General features: G+C 52.8%; 2 protein-coding genes across 6 annotated transcripts; one reads left to right on the plus strand and one right to left on the minus strand.

The window, feature by feature from the left end:
- Positions 1–608: 608 nt before the first annotated feature.
- Positions 609–12,769, plus strand: LOC133248474 (uncharacterized). Of its 4 annotated transcripts, none has more exons than XM_061418726.1 (10): positions 609–1,248; positions 3,556–3,927; positions 5,378–5,416; positions 6,248–6,291; positions 7,041–7,117; positions 11,154–11,219; positions 11,371–11,409; positions 11,720–11,896; positions 12,227–12,269; positions 12,615–12,769. In XM_061418726.1, exons 3-10 carry the CDS (start codon positions 5,385–5,387, stop codon positions 12,734–12,736), a joined length of 600 nt encoding a protein of 199 aa, XP_061274710.1. In that variant the 5' UTR covers positions 609–1,248; positions 3,556–3,927; positions 5,378–5,384; the 3' UTR covers positions 12,737–12,769. The 4 variants fall into 4 exon arrangements, with proteins under 4 accessions (XP_061274710.1, XP_061274708.1, XP_061274706.1 ...); XM_061418724.1 differs by having other exon boundaries at positions 609–732; positions 1,034–1,248; positions 12,227–12,769; XM_061418722.1 differs by having other exon boundaries at positions 3,556–3,914; positions 12,227–12,769.
- Positions 12,770–13,027: 258 nt separating this feature from the next.
- Positions 13,028–18,589, minus strand: LOC133248473 (cytochrome P450 2D14-like). 2 transcript variants are annotated; one of them, XM_061418721.1, is made up of 9 exons: positions 18,218–18,589; positions 17,332–17,503; positions 16,645–16,797; positions 16,382–16,542; positions 15,805–15,981; positions 15,463–15,604; positions 15,061–15,248; positions 14,484–14,625; positions 13,028–13,271 (listed from the first exon to the last, which is right to left on the minus strand). In XM_061418721.1, the coding sequence occupies exons 1-9, from the start codon at positions 18,404–18,406 to the stop codon at positions 13,129–13,131; spliced, it is 1,467 nt and encodes a 488-aa protein (XP_061274705.1). In that variant the 5' UTR covers positions 18,407–18,589; the 3' UTR covers positions 13,028–13,128. The 2 variants fall into 2 exon arrangements, with proteins under 2 accessions (XP_061274705.1, XP_061274704.1); XM_061418720.1 differs by lacking the exon at positions 13,028–13,271 and adding an exon at positions 14,131–14,384 and having other exon boundaries at positions 18,218–18,583.
- Positions 18,590–20,876: the final 2,287 nt, after the last annotated feature.

The following is a 20,876-nucleotide window of genomic DNA, read 5'->3' on the forward strand; positions in this document are numbered from 1 at the left end:
TTGCAGCATAAATGGAGAAAATGTTATAACTTATAAAACTAACACCAATAGTTCTGTAAATTATATATGTAAAGGGCTGAATCACTGCAATCATGAAGTTCTGTGTTTGTTTTGTTTTGTTTTGTTGGCCTCTCCATGGGGCATGTGAGATCTTAGTTCCTTGACCAGGGACTGACCTCTCACCTCTGCATTGGAAATGGGAAGTCATGACAATTAGACTGCCTGGGAAGTACCCCCCATACATATATTTTTAAATTGTGGTTCTGACTCTAGAAATTTACTACTCAAAGTATACAGTTTGACTTCAGGAAAAAGATCAACAAATGATAATAAATCAGGTTTTCGAATGTTAGGTTGATTTCTGGACTAGACTAGGCATGGGAAGGGAAGTCACAGTTATGTGAACTGTGAACTTCCAGATGTTCAAGCTGCATTTAGAAGAGGCTGAGTAACCAGAGATCAAATTACCAATGCGGATGGCATCACCTACTCAATGCACATGAGTTTGAATAAACTCCGGGAGCTGGTGATGGACATTCCCTGTCCATCACCAGCTCCCGGAGTTTATTCAAACTCATGTGCATTGAGTAGGTGATGCCATCTGCTGCAGTCCATGAGGTCGCAAGGAGTTGGACATGACTGAGCAACTGAACTGAACTGAACCTGAGGCATGGGAAGGGAAGTCTGGTGTGATGCTTCTTATTTGACATCATCGCCCCATTCAGGAGTGTGGTAGGTTTACTGATGGGGTAAAGGAAAATAACTTCTCTTTCTTGACTTAGTTTACGGTCCAAAACCTCCAGTACCATGTTGTGTAGAAGCAAAGAGGGCTGATATCCTTGCCTTTTTCCTGAATTTCAGGAGAAAACGTTTGGTATTTTACCATCAGGTATATTGGGAGCTCTGTTTTTCATATATGTCTTTTGTCAAGTTGAGGATGTTCCAACTAGTCCTAGTTTGCTGGGAGATTTTTTTGTTTCAGGAAGAGATGTTGACTTCGTCAAATGTTTTTTATGCATTTGTTGACATGTAGGATCCTCTCATGGAGAAGGCAATGGCACCCCACTCCAGTGTTCTTGCCTGGAGAATCCCAGGGACGGGGGAGCCTGGTGGGCTGCCGTCTATGGGGTCGAACAGAGTCGGACACGACTGAAGCGACTTAGTAGTAGCAGTAGTATCCTCCCAGACCAGGAATCCAACCTGTGTCTCCTGCATTGGCAGGTGGATTCTTTACCACTGAGCCACCAGGTAAGCTCCACCTTTATCATTCTTGATATTGATCATTTGCATTTTATTTTTTCCCCTGATCTGTTCTATCTAGAGAATTGTACATTCTGTTGATCTTCTGATTTTACTGATTTTAGTTGAGGCATGTGGGATCTAGTCCCCCGATCAGGGATTGAACCTGGGTCCCCTGCACTGCAAGTGCAGTGTCTTAGCCACTGGACCACCAGGGGAGTCCCTCTTTTTCTGTTTTCTGTTTCATTTCGTTTCACTCTGATCTTTTAAAATTTCTTGTGCTTACTTTGGTTTTTATTTGCTCTTCCATTTCTACTTTCTTAAAGTAGAAACAGGTCATTGATTTGAGACATTTCTTATTTTCTTTTGTAATTATTTATTGAAATACAGTTGATTCACAGTGTTGCGTTGGTTTCCGGTGCACAGCACAGTGACTCAGTTATACACACACATACACACACACATCTTTTTATATCCTTTCCCATTATCGTTTTCTATGGGATAGTGAACACAGTTCCCTGTGCTCTACAGTAGGACCTTGTTGATCTGTTATATGTATAGCAGTTTATATCTCCTAATCCTGAACTCCTAATTTATCCCTCACTCACTCTCTTTCGCCTTTAATAACTGTAAGTTGTTTTCTACAGACATTTATTATTTTCGAATATGGGTATTTAGTGCTGTAAATTTCCCTCTATGTACTGCTTTAGCTGCATCCCACAAATTTTGATATATTTAAAAAATATTTATTTATTTGGCTGTGTTGGGGCCTAATCGCAGCATGTGGGATCCTTGCGGTTGCACAGTCCCTCCAGTTGTGGCACATGGACTTTGTTGCTCCTCAGTATTCAGGATCTTAGCTCCGTGACCAGGAATTGAACCCACGTCCCCTGCACTGCATGGCAGACTTCCAACTACTGGACCATTAAGGAAGTCCCTGATATATATATATATTTTTTTTCTTTTCTTTTTGTTTAACATTCTTTCTTTTTTATCTTTTTATTTTATAAACGTACATGAATTTTTTTTTTTTTTCTTTAAGGCTGCACTGCAAAGCTTCCAAGGATCGAACTTGGGCCCTTAACAGTGAAAGTGCAGAGTTCTAACCACTGGACAGCCAGGGAATTATCTATTTCACACACACACGCACACATATACATGTGTATTTATTTGTTTTTGTCTGCACTGGTTTTCAGTGCTTTGCTTGACTTTCTCTAGTTGCCATGAGTGAGGGCTACTCTTCACTGAGGTGCAGGGGCTTCTCCTGTTGCAGAGTACGGGCTCTCGGCGAGAGGGGTTCTATAGTTGCAGCATGAAGGCTTAGTAACTGCAACTGGAGGACTTAGTTGCTCCATGGCATATGGAATCTTCTCAGACCAGCAACTGAACCCATGTCCCCTGCATTGGCAGGCAGATCCTTATCCACTGCACCACCAGGGAAGTCTTATTATTTTTACATTTATTTGGCTGCACTGGGTCTTAGTTGTGGCATGTGGGATCTAGTTCTCTGGCCAGGAATAGAAAATCTGCACTGGGAGCGTGGACCACTGGGTCTTAACCACTGGACCACCATGGAAGTCCCCACACATGTATTCTTTAAAGTGTGTTGTTTAGTTTCCAAATATTTGGGGACTTTTCAGGCATCTTTCTGTTACTGATTTATAATTTAATTCTATGTGGTCCAAGAACATGCTTGCAATTACTTAAAACTTTTAAGTGATAGAGGCTTGTTTTGTGGTTGAGAATATGGTGTTCCATGGTAAATATTTCATATATATGTGGAACTAAGGTATTCTTCTGTTTTAACCATTGTGGTTTTGTAATTACTATTTAGTTACAGCTGTAGTAACTTGGGGAGGGTGTAAAAGCTATTGTCTTGACTCTGAAGGTTTTGTTTGATCTCTCCAAGCTCCTCAAGGGCAGTCTCCATCTTGGTTCCCTTTCTGTGTGCTCAGTTGCTCAGTCGTGTCTGACTCTTTGCGACCTCATAGACTGTTGCCTGCCAGGCTCCTCTGTCCATGGGATTCTCCAGGCAAGAATACTGGAGTGGGTTGCCATTTCCTTCTCCAGGGGATCTTCCCGACCCAGGGGTCGAACCTGCATCTCCTATGTCTCCTGTATTGGCAGGCGGATTCTTTAGCACTGAGCCACCTGGGACCTTCACCGTATTCCTGAACCAAACTGAAAGCTCAGCAGACGTTGGTTGAATAAATGGATGACACTTAGAAATGGTCCGGTTGTGTTCTGGCTCTTTACTTAAAAAACAAGATTATTGAGTCATGTGAGTGAGTCTTATGCACCTCTGTGTCCCTGCAGGACTTTGCGTGGAGCTTGGCACATCGTGGGTGCTCAAGCAGTATTGATGGCACTGAATGGACACGAAGAGATACCTACGAAGGTGCCGCCTCTGACTGATGGGGATTTACATCCACCCTGAGGCAGTGACAAGCTACTCTGGTCAAGGTTGGAGAGGTTGTCCTGTCACAAAGCCCCCAAAGACATGATGTCACACACAGACACTGCTTGTGAAAGGGAGGGGCTGTGTGCTGGGCTCCCAGGCTTAGCTGTGCTCCAGTGCCCTTCTCAGTGTGTCCTGGAGCCTGAGGGGAGGTGAATAGGCTGCCTGCACACTGATACGGTCAAAGGATACTCTGCAGATCGCTAACATCCTCAAGGTTGGCAGATCTGGTAAGCAGTTTCAAAAGGCCGCCCTCGGTAAACCACCGAAGCAGGTGGTAATTGTCTTGACGACTCCTAGTCTAATTTTTCTACCTCCCTTCCTATGTGGTGTTCTCTCTTCCCTCCTCTTCTTCTCTCACTCAGGACTCATTTTCTCTCCTCCAAACCTTCGTTCAGAAAAAAAGCCTGATATCTTGCTTTTTGAAAGCTTACCGAAAGCTTACTGTTGAATATGTTGCTAGCAGTATTCTCAGAGAAGGTAGTTCAGTAGGAAGGGAGGTCTGGTAGTGCCCCAGAGAGAGATGAAATGAGCTGAGGCCCCAAAAAGGCCCCCTGGGTTTGGAGACTAGGAACTTATTGATGACTTTGGTGAGAGAGGTCTCAGAGGTTGATGGGAACAGAAAGAGTCTGTGAGTTGTGGAGTGAGGGAGCGGTAGGGAGGAGGAGAGACATGCACGGCAGAGTCTCTCAAGGAGATGGTGCAAAGGGAAGGGGACAATTAGGATGGCACCTGGAGAAAGGATGTGGGCTGAAGGGACAAGAACTGGGTGATATGATTATATACAGAGGGGAGGAGAAGGAAAGACAAGTGAGAGAGGGGGTCCCCAAACACCAGGTTGTGAGAAGAACAGAGGGATGGAGTACAGGAGGGGGTGAGCCCCAGACAAGGGGGCATGGTCTCCTCCCCTGAAGAGGAAATGACCTGCGAGAAGCAGAGAATGGACGAGTCTAGTGGCAGAAAATCTGGAAACACCCGTCTAATAGAGCCTGTGGGCCCGGCTGAGAGTGAGGAAGGCGGACAAGGGGCTGTAGGTTGAGAGAGAGACTCCCTAACAGTTCCTGTGGAGAATGGGGGACTCAAGGGCAGCAGAGGCTCCTCAGGCCACGCTGAGGTCCACCTCACCCTGGAGACCTTGACTTACCCTGGTGTCAGTTCATATGCAATTCAACGCTGAAGGTGGGATTCTAGACAGGGTGTTCGAAAGGCTAGGGAATCTCCCCCTGTCCTCCCAAGATTATTCCAAATCTGCTGCATAACATTTAAAATACTTTAACCTGGTGGTTGTTTTTAATCATTTTTATTTACTATTATAATTAGCTGCCTACCCCCTGGGGTCATTTTACATCAGATGTTCAGTAGAGCTGTACCTTTTCCCTTAATCCTCTCCCAACCCGCCCTCCCCATCCTGACCACTACTTTTCCAGTGGGAGGTCTAAGGTCTTGGGAGAAGTTCCTGAGCATTTTCCAAGCTCCGAGTACTAACCCACTCCATTGTCCTGAGTTTAGCCTCAAGCTGCCACCAGCGGGCTCTCCCTTGGATGAACCCTGCTGGCGGGGGTCCTGCCATCCCCCCAGCTGCCTCTGGCCCATTGCAGTCCCTGCCAGCCACAGAGTAAAGGAATACCAGGCCTCTGGGGTGACGTGATGCACTGACTGATACCCATCTTCTTTCCTTAGACTGAAAATGGTGTTTGGTCTGTGCAGCCAGAGAGAGAGGTAAAGTTTACGTGGGCCCTGTTATCATACCCTCGTCAACCAGGAAAGGGGACCCCCTCACTGGGTCCCATGAGGAAGGGGTTTTGTATGGCCCTTTTCCTGACTGTTTCAGTGTCTCTGGGATTCAGGGTCAGAGTGGAGAGCCTGGTACAAACAAGTGGGACATGCCTCTGTGTGTGTGTGCGTGCGCATGTGTGTGTATAGACAGGGTGCCAGCGTCCTGACAGTGCCAAGACGCTGTGTTCGAGGGGGTTCTCAGGTGGCCTAATGGTTAGGATTCAGCACTTTCACTGTGGAAGCTCGATCTCTGGTAGGGGAACATCCCACGTGCTATTCAGAATGGCCAGGAAAAGCTGTTTGTCCCAAGGGAGGTGTTCTAGAAGAGCAAGATGGACAATGGGATATTATTTCTAATCCAGGCTGGAGTCAGTCCAGAGGAGGGAGGGAGGGCTTTGGGGGGCTGTGGGCCAAAGAGCTAATACAACCCTTGAACGAACAGCTATGAATGCTGAGCCAAGGCTAAGCCCCTGCCTTCAGGCTGGAGAGGCAAGATGGACCTGTGCAAACAAGAAGGAAAGGAGAAGGGAGGGAGTCAGAGGGGCTGTGTGGGCTCCAGGCTCCAAGTCTGGCTTTCTGAATAAGCAGAGGCACAGAGTCATGATGGCCAGTCAGCAGGGAGCCTGGGCTGAGCCCTGTTACAGCTGCAGATTTATTCACCCACAAGTGTTGATTGGACGCATCCTGGTGGAACAGGTGCTAGGGCTTTGACGGGGGAGGAAACCGTGAGGGCATGAGACCCCAGCCACACACTCTGATCTGCTTTCCTTCCAGGCTCTATAGTCTCCTCTACACAATACAGATCTTCATTCTTACAGGTGAGGGCCTGGGTGCTGGGGTGGTCGGGGGACTGATGGCAGGACCCAGGGAATGGGTGCTCGTCTCCAAGCCACTTCAATCTCCAGCTACTCCCCAAGACTCCCAGAGGCCCCCTCCTGAGATCACCATATGCCTGGCTCCCCAGGGCTGGTCACACTGCTCAGAACCAAGGCTGGCCTTCTTTCTCCCTTTCCTTCCTCTGTATCTCCATGGAGAAGTGGGATTTGAACTTGTGTCTGACTCTAAAACCCATGCATCCTCCCAAAAAACTCTCAAACTACCCCCTCAAAACACGAAGAATCAAGTCATACCCTGTAGCAGTGATCTTCAAATATTTACTTATGCCTTTTGAATAACACCACTTCCCTGGTGGCTCAGATGGTAGAAAGCACCTGCCTACAATGCAGGAGACCAGGGTTCGATCCCTGGGTTGGGAAGGTCCCCTAAAGTAGGAAATGGCAACCGACCCCAGTACTCTTGCCTGGAGAATCCCATTGATGGAGGAGCCTGGTAGGCTACTGTCCATGGGGGTTGCAAAGAGTCAGACACGACCGAGTGACTTCACTTTCTTTTCTTTCACTTTTGAACAGCTGTCCCCTCACATATTTGTAAGTTAATGTCTAATGTCTTTCATCACACGTGGAAATAGTTTAAAAATATACCATTATTGCCATATTGTATGTACTGACTTTAAAAATAATTGTTACTTTTTAAATGTTTTAACTCCTCTTTCCTCATCTACCTGCAGGCGTGGTGTACTACTATTTTCAGGGGTCTTTGGGGAAAACAGCCCCTGCCCATGAGCTCGCTGTGGAGTCATCACAGGTGGGGACCTCTGTCAGGAGCTAAGGGGACTGCCTCATGTAGCACAAAGAGCGGTCACACTGCTTGATCAGAAATGGTCGACCAACTGTGCATGTGTGTGTGTGAGGACTCTGGAGAAATTCCCTGTGTTCTCGGCAATGTGTCAAACAAAGCCCCCCTCTACCACCCCCATGCCCGCCCCACCACGGGCAGGCTGTATGGTCACCTCAGGGCTCTGAGGCCATAAGCTCATGTCAGGGCTCCGTGGCAGGAACCTAGACAGACCAACAGGAACAGATGACCCCTACTGTGTGAGTAGTCTTGGAATATGGTTCCACATTCGTACGTGAAGGGGGTGGTGGTGAGCAGGACACCTGCCTGGGTCACATACCCTCGTGGACATTGCAGGTCCAGGGACCTGTGACTGAAGCCCCCTCCCAGCCCTCCGTCAGGAAAACACACATGGAAGCTGGATGGCCACTGAGGGCCGCGTGCCAGATCAGGCGTGCCCATTGGTGAAACCTCTCAGCCCCCAGCAGCATTTTGTGCGTGTGTGTTGGAGTGTAGCCAGGAAACGTGACGGTTTCGGGTGAACGGTGAAGGGAAACCTCGTTTTGTATTGAGGTGTAGCCAATTAACACGTTGTGACAGTTTCAGGTGAGCAGTGAAGGGGCTCGGCCATACATGCACCCGTATCCATTCTCCCCGCCTCCCACCAGCAGCTCCCACTTTGTAGAGGAGGAAACTTAGGCTCCCAGAGGGACAGTGACTGGACCCAGGCTGCCCAAGGTGACACGTTAGAGTCACATGCCTGGTCTCTGGAGGCCCCCTGCTCTCCCTCTGGCGCTACTGGGAAGAGAGGAGTATCACGGGGACAAGCAGCTTCTCTGTGACCCAGCAGCATGGAGACATGTGGGCTACGTAGTTAGGGAGTGACTGTCAGAGGTTGGAGAGCCCCTAAGAAGGCCCAGGTGGGCAGGTGCCTTAGGGCTTCCCTGATAGCTCAATGGGCAAAGAATTCACCTGTGGTGCAGAAGACCCCGGTTTGATTCCTGGGTCAGGAAGCTACCCTGGAGAAGGGATAGGCTACCCACTCCAGTATTCTTGGCCTTCCCTTTTGGCTCAGCTGGTAAGGAATCCACCCACAATGTGGGAGACCTCTGTTCGATCCCTTGGTTGGGAAGACCCCCTGGAGAAGGGAAGGGCTACCCACTCCAGTATTCTGGCCTGGAGAATTCCATGGACTGTATAAGTTTGCAAAGAGTTAGAAACGATTGAGCAAATTTCACTTTTAGAAACAGAATCCTATGTTGCTTCCTTCGTATTTTTTTTTTTAATTAACCAAACTTTAATTAAAAAAAAACTTTATTGTCATCAAAGACATGTGTATACATAGTTTCATGAGTCAAAGGTTTAAGACCTGGAAAAAGTCTGCTGTTCGTCACAATCCTCTTCACCCACAATTCCCGCAGCCCAGGGTGGAAATATTTCTAGCTTCCAAGTTGCTAGCTGAAGCCGTTGATTTTGCCTCCACTGTTCTAAATAAAAAGCTTATCTTGCTTTGTCTTGATTGTTCACATCTAAACATGATCTAATGAATTATTACAACGAAAGGTGAGGATTTAGCTCTCATAACAACTGAACACTTAATACCACCTCCAACACACGCTTCACCTCTCTCTAGTCTTCCTCGTGATTATACCCTAGGTTTTGGCATTCTAAATGTTTTGAGTAATGACATCTTTAGTTCTTAAAAGTTTTTAAGTTTCATTTTTGCTTTTTTTGCTGACTTTTATATCATTTTGGCTTTTAAATTCCTCTGACACAGTGGGCTCTTTTTAATTCATTTCTTAAAAATTAAGGAGCTATTTAAATAGACTGAAATGCATTCTTTTGACCGTACGGATCTCTGAGTTTTGACACACATATACAACTGTGAAATTGCCACTACAGCCAAGACACAGAACAGCTCCAGTCAGTTCAGAAAATTCCCCCATACTCACTAATACTCAACCCTTCCCCCGCTCCCAGCCCCTGGTATCCGGTGAATGGTTTTCTGGCCCCATAGTTTTGCCTTTGCAAGATGGTCATATCAATGGAAACATCCCAATACCTAGTCTTTATTTATCTGCCACGCAGCAGCTTGCGGGATCTCAGTTCCCCGAGCAGGCATCCAGTGCGGGCCCCCTGCAGTGGAAGCACAGAGTCCTAACCACTGGACCACAGGGCAGTGCCCAGGATGTGGTTTTGAGTCTCTCGCTGAGCACAGGGCACCTGGCTGTGTGTCGCGGTAGTGTGTTCCTTCTCATTGCCGAGCAGCTGTCCCGTGCACGGATGTACCGCGGCCTATCCGCCGACCAGATGAGAAGCATTTGGATTGTTCTGGTTTTGGCAGTTTCGGATACGAGCTCTGTAATGTTCATGCACAAGTTTTGTGCGAACATAGGTTTTCCTTTTCCCTAGGTAAACACCTCGCGGGGTGGTGGGGCCACGTGTAACGTGTACTTAGTTTCCTAGGAAACTGTGAGACTGTCCAAAGTGCTGCTATCCACTTTGCATTCTCACCAGCAAAGACAAGAGGATCTGTTTGATTCATATCACTTTCGGCATTTTCCTTTTTTAAAGTCATTCTAGTGGGCTTGTGGCGTCATTTTGTTTAGCTCAAAAAGTATGCAAGCAGTATTCCTGAGTCATGTAGTATACGATCATCAGCCTTTGTCTATAATGTTGCTTTCTTCCTGTTTTTTAAACTTTAGTTTTCTCTGTACCTATAATCTAAAATGTCTATTAAAAACAATTAATCTCCTTGCTATACACTTAACACAAGTTAGGCGGTTTATCAATGTGATCATTTCCCTGGGGACATATTTCATGGAGCCCTCCACCCTTTTCCCTCCTGGACGGACGTCCTTGAGGTCGGAGGCTCAGCTCTCCTGGGAACTCCCTCCACCGTCATTCTTCGGGGTACTCGTTCGCGTGTGGAGCCCATGTTATCTCTTGTTTTGAGGGCAGCACAACCTGCAGTTGTGCTGAGGGGTAGACCTGAGATACTCCCGATGGGTAGTCCTAGATACGACCTGTCCGAAAAGGTCTTACTGCTTATTTAACTCAGTTTGACTAGGTACAGAATTTTAGACTAGAAATAATTTTCTCACAGATTTTAAAGATCTTAATTTTCTTCTTGCATCAAAGGTTGGTGGTGAAAAGTCTGATGAAACTTAATAGACTTCTTTCTTCATATCTCTAGAGTTTTTAAGTTCTTCTTTTCATCCTAGGTATTTCAATATTTAGTAATGACATCATCTGGGGTGGGTCTCCTTCATCCATTTTCCTGGACACTGGCGATTCCTTCTCTTCCACAAACTCAGTCCTGCATCCTTGGGAAAGGTCTCAATAACACATGAATGATATTTATTTGGGATCTTTCCTGCCACCCCAGTTTGTTGATTCTGTTCCTTCTTTCAGAAAGATCTATGATTTAGCTGTTGGACCTCCTGATCTCTCTATTCTGGGAGAAACTCTTTTTCAATTTTATCTTCTACACTCTGATTGGGTTTTTAATTCCCATGATCATATTTCTGTTTTTGAAGAATTAGAAGTTGTAGGGACTTCCTGGTGGTCCAGTGGTTAAGAATCCACCTTCCAATTCAGGGGATGCCGGTTCGATCCCTGGTCAGGGAACTAAGATCGCACATCCATGGGGCAACAAAGCCCATGGCCAGCAATTAGAGAGGACCCTGTGCACTGACCTAGAGAGAAAAAAAAGCCCAAGTGCCGAAATGAAGAGTCCATGCACCACAACAGACCCAATTCAGCCAAAATGAAATTAAAAAAAAAAAAAGAATTAGCGATTATTGTTGGAACATTTTTATCTCAGCACCGGTCCTTGTTTGTGAATGCAGCGTTTTGTGTCTAAAGACAACAATCATTCGTTAGTGTGAAGCTTCCTTAACCCCCTGTAGTCTTCATGTCGGCAGCGTGCACTGACAGTGGCCCGGTGCATGACTGAGCCCTTGACGTGTCACCTCAGCCTTCTCTCTTTCTCCTGGTCATACAGCCCATCGGGGAGACCTTAAGGCCAGTGTGGGGGCCGATGGATAAGTGCTACCCCGTGACCGCTCAGGTGGGTAAGAGCTGGGGACTCCTCCTCCCCTGGAGTGGGGTGGCTGCCCTGGGCCTCCTTGGTGGGCACACACAGAAAGAGGATGGGCCAGGCAGGGAAGGACCCCCGGGCACTCTCAGCTGTATGTGACGGCCCCTGTTTCCCTCTGTAGAGACGCAGAGTCAGGAGTGGGAAGAAGCACGACTCTGAGGTAAGTGAGGCCTGGCCAGGAAGGGCCGGGGGCTGGGGGCTGTCACCTGTCAGGGCTCCCTGAGACAGGAAGCCTGTCCAGCGCAAGGTCAGGGCCCCAGGGATACCACGGGGGCTCCTTTAGGACACTTACAACCCGGCCACACCTCGAGCTGAAAAGGGAGGGGCTTCCCTGGAAAAACAAAGAACTACACACTGCAAGTGTGCACAGAAGCAGGGGAAACACACTGCAAGTGTGCACAGCAGGAGGGGAGGGGAGGGCATCAGAGGGCCTTTCTGCCCATACACCGCCCTCTTGCCCCTCCTTGCAGGCCATGACCCCCAAGGCAATGGGAGCACCAAACGATGCTGCCCCCAAGGAGGAGAGTGCTGTCTTGTCTAGGGAGGAGGGGCAGGTGGGGCCCCCGGGGGAGGAACCAGCCAGCCTCATTCCTGTTCCGAAGGGGATGACTGAGAAGGAAGAGGTAGCAAGGACCCCAGGATGGCAGGTAAGGAAGCCTGGGGTTCAGCTGGAACACCGTCCCCGTGTGGGTCCTCCTGGGAAGCCCCTAGGCTCTGCAGGGTGGAGTGCAGAGGCCAGGCCCATGCCACCATGGCAACGGTGCCGGGAGGCCGGGGCACCCCAAGACCACTGAGTCAAACTGCCATCCCGGTGGAAGAACAGCTCTGTGTGGAGCTGAGAGGTGTAGACATGGTCTGAGTGGCAAGTGGATCTGAACCCTGGCCTCCCCCGACTTCTCGTGGAGTGAGGCCTGTTTCCCCAGCTGCACAACGTAGAACCCGCCTCATCCCACCCCGTGCCCCTTCTCCCTTCCTAGGAGAATAAGAAGGTCCGAAAGGAGATGTCCGTGTACGTTTCTGGTAAGACAGCAGACCCCAGCCTGTGCAGTGGACTGCCCTGCTCCCTTATTCCAGGGACCCTGCAGAGGTCACAGATAGCTGAGCTCCTCCCTGACCCTCCTGGCCCAGGGAGGGGGCGGGGATGAAGCCCAGGTAGCCTGATGCCCACTCTTTCCTGAACGAGTCCCTGGGTCCTTCTTCCTTCTTGGTTTGGCAGGACTTGAGGCCACTCCCCTTGGCCTGGTGGAAGGTTTCCGCCCTTTTAGCAATGCTGACCTGTTCTCCTGGCAACAGAGGGTATCCTAGCGCTGGGCAAGGTTCCCTCCAGCAAGGTATCCACAGGGCGTGTCTGATTGTGCTCTTTAGAGGCTTCCGAGGAGGACGTCATGGAGGAAAGGCCCGGGGGCTGGGTCCCCCATCTCTTGAGGAAGCTCTGGCTGGGATGGTTCCCCGCCTCTGACATCCCCAAGGCTCAGAGCCACGAGTGACACCGCGTCCAATAAATCCACACTTGTTGCTTCTGCAGGCCCCGTTTCCTCCTTTCAGGGCCCTCAAGTTTCTACAAACTCAGTGTGGCTTCATCCACCGCCCCTGTCCCAACAAGCTGCAGGAACACCACCTCCTGCCATTAAGTGCTAGACGTGGGTATGCTGGAGACTCAAGGGGCCCTGACTGGTTTTCTGAGTCAGTGCCAAGGGACAGACAGGGCTCCCTGAATGTCCAGAGCTGACTGTGGTGAAGGCACTACTGGCCTGATCAGGGACTGGTGCTTCTGACCTGTCTGGGTGTCCCAGCTCTTAACCTCAATGTGCTGAGGAGTCTGCCTAAGACTCAGGTCAGCAGATAGTCATTAGAGGCCTTGGGTGGTGTCTGTGTGAGCTCAGTCCAGACCAGACAGGGGGCTGGAGGTGGAGGATGGGGATCCCTGCCCTTGGCCGGGGCTCCAGGGTAAAAAGATCACAGCCTCAGAGTCGGCGCAGGAAGACAGGACTCGGCCGCCATCAGAGGCAAACCTCCTGCTGGCTGAAGGGGAAACAGAAGCCCAAGGTCACATAGTGTCATAGCACAGCAAGGACGAGAGCCAGGGTGTCCTGCTCTGAGCTCTGCAGGGCTTCCTTCTGCTCTGCCATCCCACTGTCACAGGGTCCAAAGTTAACCCTGCCCCAGGGCCCGCCCGCGGTCCACAGGGGCTCATTTCCGGCCCCTGCCTAGGCTCCTGAGAGCCTGGCCTCACCTGGCCACTCAGAGGATGGAGCTCCAGGTTGGAGCCAAGCTCTAGCGTGGCTGTGAGTGGCAACTCCTACTGGGCAGGGGCTGGGGGATGAGTGTTCTTAAGGGGCAGGGAAACGGGGCCCATCCTATAAAGAGGCCCAGGGAGGTGGCTCCCTCCTGGGAAGAGCTCTTGCCTCAAGAGCTCTGAGCGCTGGGGGTCACCCGGCATATCGCTTCCCAGTCCCGCCCCCATCTTCTGGAGCTGCAGACTTGAGATGCTGGCTGAGGCCTGTGGAGCCAGGTGGCTGTGGCTAGGCCTGAAATATGGGTTCTGAGCTGATGGGCCCCCTTATCCCATGGGGGCCTGAAATCTCTTCCCAGCCTATGTGAGTTCCTCCAAGCAGTTGCCAGGACCTGTTTATATAGGTTTGGTCCTACGCCCAGTAAGGGAGGTTGGGTCTCCCAGGGTGTCTGGGTGTAAGCCTCATTACACCCATCTCATAGTACGCCCCCGTACACTCTGAGCCTCAGTACACCCATCTGTTAAACGGGGTCAAATGCCAGGTAAGGATGAATCAGGCCGAGGGGTGGGGGCTGGTTTTGGGGAGACTGCTGAGGCCATATAACTGCCAGGGGCTGGTCAGGGGTCCCAGGTGGACTCAAGTCACGATGGAACCACCAGACCCCGGTTTATTGACCATCAAGGCTACGGCTGAGGAGCAGGTTGGGGGCTGGATGCCTGCCTCTAGCGGGGCACCGCACAGAGCTGGTAGGGGGCTGGGGTCACCAGGGCCACAAAGACACCGTGGTCGCTGGGGCGAGGCTGCCTGGCAGGCACCGAGAAGCTGAAATGCTGCAAGAGGCTGGTGAAGAAGAGGAAGAGCTCCATGCGGGCCAGGGGCTCCCCGAGGCACGCGCGGCGGCCTGTGGGTGGGCACGGGGGCTCTGTGAGCCTGGGTCTCCCCCTCCAAGACCCCCTCAGGGTGGGGAAGCAAACCGGGCACCCCCCCACCCACAAGGTACCTGCAGAGAAGGGTATGAAGGCCTCCTGCTTGACGAAGCGGCCCTGGGCATCCAGGAAGTGCTCCGGGTGGAAGCGGAAGGGCTTCTCCCAGACAGTCTCGTCCTTCAGCACTGACGACAGGTTGGTGATGAGTGTCGTCCCCTGGTGGCAAATGTCTGGCATGGGTGAGGTCTCGATTGGTGGGGGGGTGCCCAGACCCCTGCCACCAAACACACATGGGCACACACACTGCCTGGCACACACCCGGACTCTTCAAGTAACCCTCAGCCCAAGACGCTTCTCAGCACCGTCCCTGTGCCCATGGCAGGGTGCCCTTACTTCTCCTCAGTGCCCGGGCTCCTCCAACACTGTGACATGTTCTAGTTTGTCTTCCCTGCCCGACCAGGGGCTCTTGAGTGGACAGAGCCAGCCCTGCTCTGCCCTCCTGTCCGCGCCCACCCAGGCTGGGACACTCAGTACCTGTGGCCATGAGGACGGGGTGGCTTGGATTCCAGTCCTGGCCACACCTGGCGACACTCACTGCGGTCCCAGGTGGCAGGTGGTGCGGAGCCGGGGTTGGGAGAGCCGCAGGCCTACCTTGGGGACGTGGAAGCCCTGCACCTCGATGTCACGGGATGTCATGTGGGGCAATCCCAGGGGGACGATGTCCGCAAAGCGTTGCACCTCATGGACCACGGCCACGGTGAAGGGCATGAGGGCCTGATCCCCCATCTCTGGTCGCCTCACCTGCCCTATCACCTCATCGATTTCCTGCTGGACCCGTCCTGCAAAACAAGTGTCCTCGTGGTGGTCAGACCCAAGGGCTGGGCTCCCGCCTCCTCCTGATGCCCGGGCAGCACTGCGTCCACTCGGAGGCGGCGCTGTGACATCTGAGCTGGGGCTCAGCCCCTGCACAGAGCTGCCGCTGGTGGCCAAACCAACCGAGCTCAGAGGCCTCGGGCTGTCCTCCTCCCACCACCCACCCCGGGCTAGACTCACGCTGCACGTCAGGGTGCAGGATCATGAGGAGGAGGGCCCAGGCCAGTGTGGTCGAGGTGGTGACCATCCCGGCGGAGAACAGGTCGGCCACCACCAGGCGCAGGTTCTCATCATTGAAGCTGCTCTCGGGGTTCCCCTTGGCCTGGGTCACACCGGGAAGGTAAGCTCAGGGACAGAGGTGAAGTCCCACATGGCCTCGCACCCTGCTCCAGTCAGCCCAGGAGTCTGATCCCTGGGTGATACAGAGGCCTGAGTTTGCCTCCTGGGCCCTCAACACACATCCCTGTCCCGATCACCTTACCTCCTTCACCTCATCCAGGAAGGCAGTCCCGATCACCTTACCTCCTTCACCTCATCCAGGAAGGCATCCGTCAGGTGTCGGGGTGGCTGGGTCGGGTCCCGGGTCACCTTCTGCTCAGCGATCAGCTCATCAACCAGGGTCATGAAGGCCTTCTGTCCCGGGACGACCTTGGCGGCCAGCCCTGGGATGCTCAGGAGCACTGGCACAGCTTCCACCACCTGTGCGGGTCACCGCCATGGGGCCCTGGGAACCTGGGACCTCCTGGTGCTCAGGTGCTTACCAGTCAGATCCCAGCCTCCTCCAGGGTCTCCACCATTGACCTTGTTCCTCTCTAAGTTCAGACCCTGCCCCTCTCTCCGGGCCCTAGGCCCAGAAAGATAAACCAAAATGTACATATCATGGGTACCGGTCCCTTCCAGTGAAAGCGTACTCCCACCCCTAAGTGTGCTGACCCCGCCCGGCCTTTCCCATCTGGGCTGTCTGCCATCTCTCCCAACGTCCAAGTCTTTTCCTTGCAGGTGCCTTTCCGGGAAAGCCCTTTCCTGCGCTGGCCCTCTACACAAGTCCTCCTCCAGGGGGGGCCCGATGGAGGACCAAGGCCTCCTCCTCCTCCCGCACCTGGCGCATTATTTTCATCTCTTCCTTCAGCCCATCTTCCATCACGTCCAACAGCTTGACGATGCGAGGATCATTGTACTCGAAGCGGCACCCGAAGGTCAGGGAGGCGATCACGTTGCTCACTGCTTTATTCAGGAGGTCCATGGGGCTAAAGGGATGTCCTGGAAGGGGACGGTGCAAGGTAGGGCGTCGCCTCCATCTCTTTCCCAGACCTTTCCAAACCTCCCAGACCTCCGTGTCCCTCAGCCCCAGCACTCACTCACCGGCCTGGTCGGCGAAGGCGGCACAGAGGCACGAGGCCTCCTCGGTCACCCACTGCTCCAGTGACTTCTTCCCCAGGCCGAAGTTGCGCAGGGTGGATAGGGAGAAACGCCGCTGCTCACGCCAGGCGTTGCCATAACGCGCCAGGATCACTCCTAGGGGCGGGGCGGGCTCGTAGGCGTGGCTAGGGTATGGCCCCGCCCCTCCCGGAGATCTGCTCACAGCCCCGCCTCCTTGGGGGAAAAGTCTCCGCCCTGCCCCGCCCACACAGGCCTCGCCCTCCTGTCCTAAATGCCTCTCGCTTTCACACCCCCTTCAGTCTGGAGACTGCTCCCGTTCTCTGTGGGCCCGCACTGCTCCCGAGGCTCCCGTATAGGCGCCCGTCTTGGCTCCACTTTGTATTTTACTCACTGAGACCCTGTTTGCCTCGTTGGGAAGGTCCTGGCCCGCCCCTGCCCTGCCCACCCCGACATTGTCCTCTTTCCTGCCCACACTGACTTCCCCTTCGGGTTTGCAACGGTCTTAGTAAGGCCCCCGCCTTCTGCCTCATCCAATTTTTCCTCCCCAAATGCTTGGCACAGTCTCCTTTCTCCACCTGCCGCCCCCTCAAATTCGTTGGCTCTTTCCTGCACCGAAAATCCACGACCCTGCCTCCGCCTGCAGGGACGTGGCCTGCCCTCTCCACTTGCCTTCGGCGCGCGGCCCGAAACCCAAGTGCTTGTAGAGTGCCTGAGGTGGACGGTCGGCAGTGTCCTGACTGCGGTACACCAGCGCCTCGCGCACAGCCGCCAGCCCGTTGAGCACGACTACAGGCGTCCAGACCTGCTGCAGGCTGAACACGTTCCCGAAACGGCGCCGCAGCTGCAGGCCAAAGGTCGAGGGTGTTTGGCAAGCCCAGGCCCCGCCAGGCTGTGGGCCCAGCCTCCTGGCAGCCTCAGGGCACCTCTGGGCCCCCTCCAGCAGCGAGCAACTGCAAGGACTTTATCTAGTCTTGTGAGCCCAGGGGTTACATCCACTGGTTTTGAGGCTCTCCAGTTGGATGAGACCATCGTACTCACAGACCCAGCTATGGCTATGCAAGTGTCACTAAATAGTCAGCAGGGCAAGTTAGCATCCTATTTTACAGGTGGAGAAAATGAGGTTCATAGAGGGCAGCAGGGAGGCCCAAGGCCTCGTGGAGGCCAAAGATTTGAAGCAGATCACTGTGCCTCTCTCAACCACAACTCTCCTGATTTAAAAGGGCTCATAACCAGACATCTCCCCCATTCTCAAGACCTTTCCTCCTAACGTGACTCAGGCTCACACAATTTAAGAGCTGGCCGGCTGAATCCCCAGCCTGTTACCATGCTGTAAACCCCCCACCTGCTGGCCTTTGTCCTCTCTGACCTCTGTTTAGAAAATCCAAACTCTTCTTGGGCCCTGAACAGACGCCCTCCCTTAGGAAGCCTCTCGGATCCGCCTCCTCTTCTTGGCCCAGTTCCTCTTCCGGCCTGTGGCTTCACCCAGCGCCCACTGTCCGCTGCCTGGTCGGGCCCTAGGACCACCGCTGCGCACTCCCCACCCCTCCGTCCTCACCTGGTTAAAGCTGGGACGTGGGTCCTCGAAGTCCACCTGCAGCAGGTTGCCCAGCACCGGCAGCAGCGTGGGGCCTGGTGGGTAGCGTGGGGCCCAACGTGAGTGCCGGTGCATCAGGTCCAGCAAGAGCAAGAAGATGAGCAGGGCCACGGCCAGGGGCCCCAGCGTGTCCCCAGACAGCAGCCCCATGGCTGCCTCTGTGAGCGCTGGGTTCCTCACCACACGGGCACCCAGGACCAGGCCAGCAGGGGACTCTCACTCCACCTCCGGGGCTCCACCAGTCCGGGGCCTCTGTATAAAGGGAGCGGAGGACCGGCCTTTGGCCTCTGCCCTGAGCTGTCTTGTCGGGGAGATTGTGTTGCCCGAGAATACAGAGAGGGGTCAAGGAGAGTGAGGCGCACGGGCGGCCACTGTCCCTCACGTGTGCTCTCCACGTGCTTCCGGAGGGTGGCTGGAGAGCACAAGAAGTCTCCCTCCCGCGGCCTGACTCCCCAGCTCGGCAGATTCCAGGAAGAATCCGGGATCTTGGGAATGGGTTCTGCTGCCACCTGTCGCCTGTCAGCCTCTAATGCGGCCACAGCCCCGTTCCCAGACCATGTCCCTGTCCTGCTGCTGAGGGGCCTTCGCCTCCCAAGCATGTTACTGCTCCTTGCCCCGTGCTGGCGGGAGGACCGACTGCCCAGAGGGACCACACATAGAGTTCTCGGTGTCCCTCACTTCCCACTGGTGCACTCAACACACGCTCAGAATCACCCACTCATAAACCACATTTACACACATTCGCATCCTGACTAGCCCACTCACGTGCATATCTACACACCCACACAACCGCATCCACGAGTCCTGGGCTACCACTTTCCCCTCGGAGACCAGCCCCAAGGGCTCCAGTTCTCAGGGGCTGCCTGGACTCCGCCGACCTCCCTGGCCCTGGAGGCTGCTCTGGGCGCTGCCGGCACCTGCACCTGGCTGGCTGCTGCCTCAGTTTCCACCTGCTGTGGCTGAGGGAAGTCTGAATCTGGGGCTAGGGAGGCAGCAGGGTTGTTTTCTAAAACCCATGCATCCTCCCAAAACACATCCTCGCAGACTACCCCCTCAGAACACAGATAACCGAGTCGTAGCCTGCAGCAGTGGTCTTCTCATATTTGCTTATATCTTCTGAACAGCTGTCCCCTCACTCATTGTAAGCTAATGTCTAATGTTCATCACACATCAAAATACTTACAAATATGCCATTTCTGCCATATTGTAAACACCAACATTTAAAAATAATTATGTTACTTTTTAAATGTTTTAACTCGTCTTTCCTCATCTACCTGCAGGCGTGGTGTACTACTATTTTCAGGGGTCTTTGGGGAAAACAGCCCCTGCCCATGAGCTCGCTGTGGAGTCATCACAGGTGGGGACCTCTGTCAGGGGCTAAGGGGACTGCTTCATGTACCACAAAGAGCGGTCACACTGCTTGATCAGAAATGGTTGACCAACTGTGCATGTGTGTGTGTGAGGACTCTGGAGAAATTCCCTGTGTTCTCGGCAATGTGTCAAACAAAGCCCCCCTCTACACCCCCATGCCCGCCCCACCACGGGCTGGCTGTACGGTCACCTCAGGGCTCTGAGGCCATAAGCTCATCTCAAGGCTCCGTGGCAGGAACCTAGATGGGTGGACAGGAACAGATGACCCCTACTGTGTGAGTAGTCTTGGAATATGGTTCCACATTCGTACGTGAAGGGGGTGGTGGTGAGCAGGACACCTGCCTGGGTCCTGGTGGACGTTGCAGGTCCAGGGACCTGTGACTGAAGCCCCCTCCCAGCCCTCTGTCAGGAAAACACACATGGAAGCTGGATGGCCACTGAGGGCCGCGTGCCAGATTAGGGGTGCCCATCTGGTGAAACCTCACAGCCCCCAGCAGCATTTTGTGTGTTTGTGTTGGAGTATAGCCAGGAAATGTGACAGATTCGGGTGAAAGGTGAAAGGAAACTTCGTTTTGTATTGGGGTGTAGCCAATTAACACGTTGTGACAGTTTCAGGTGAGCAGTGAAGGGGCTCGGCCATACATGCATGCACCTGTATCCATTCTCCCCGCCTCCCACCAGCAGCTCCCACTTTGCCCAAGGTGACACGTTAGAGTCACATGCCTGGTCTCTGGAGGCCCTCTGCTCTCCCTCTGGCGCTACTGGGAAGACAGGAGTTTCATGGGGACAAGCTTCTCTGTGACCCAGCAGCACGGAGACGTGTGGGCTACGTAGTCAGGGAGTGACTGTCAGAGGTTGGAGAGCCCCTAAGAAGGCCCAGGTGGGCAGGTGCCTTAGGGCTTCCCTGATAGCTCAATGGGCAAAGAATTCGCCTGCAGTGCAGAAGAATCCCGTTCGGTTCCTGGGTCAGGAAGATCCGCTGGAGAAGGGATAGCTACCCACTCCAGGATTCTTGGCCTTCCCTTTTGGCTCAGCTGGTAAGGAATCCACCCGCAATGTGGGAGACCTAGGTCGATCCCTGGGTTGGGAAGATCCCCTGGAGAAGGGAAGGGCTACCCACTCCAGTATTCTGGCCTGGAGAATTCGACGCATTGTGTAACTTTGCAAAGAGTTGGACACGACTGAGCAAATTTCACTTTCGGAGACAGAATCCTATGTTGCTTCCTTCGTGTGTTTTTTTTTTTTTTTT

This window comes from Bos javanicus, chromosome 5 (genome assembly GCF_032452875.1).
Source record: "Bos javanicus breed banteng chromosome 5, ARS-OSU_banteng_1.0, whole genome shotgun sequence".
Lineage (NCBI taxonomy): Eukaryota > Metazoa > Chordata > Mammalia > Artiodactyla > Bovidae > Bos > Bos javanicus.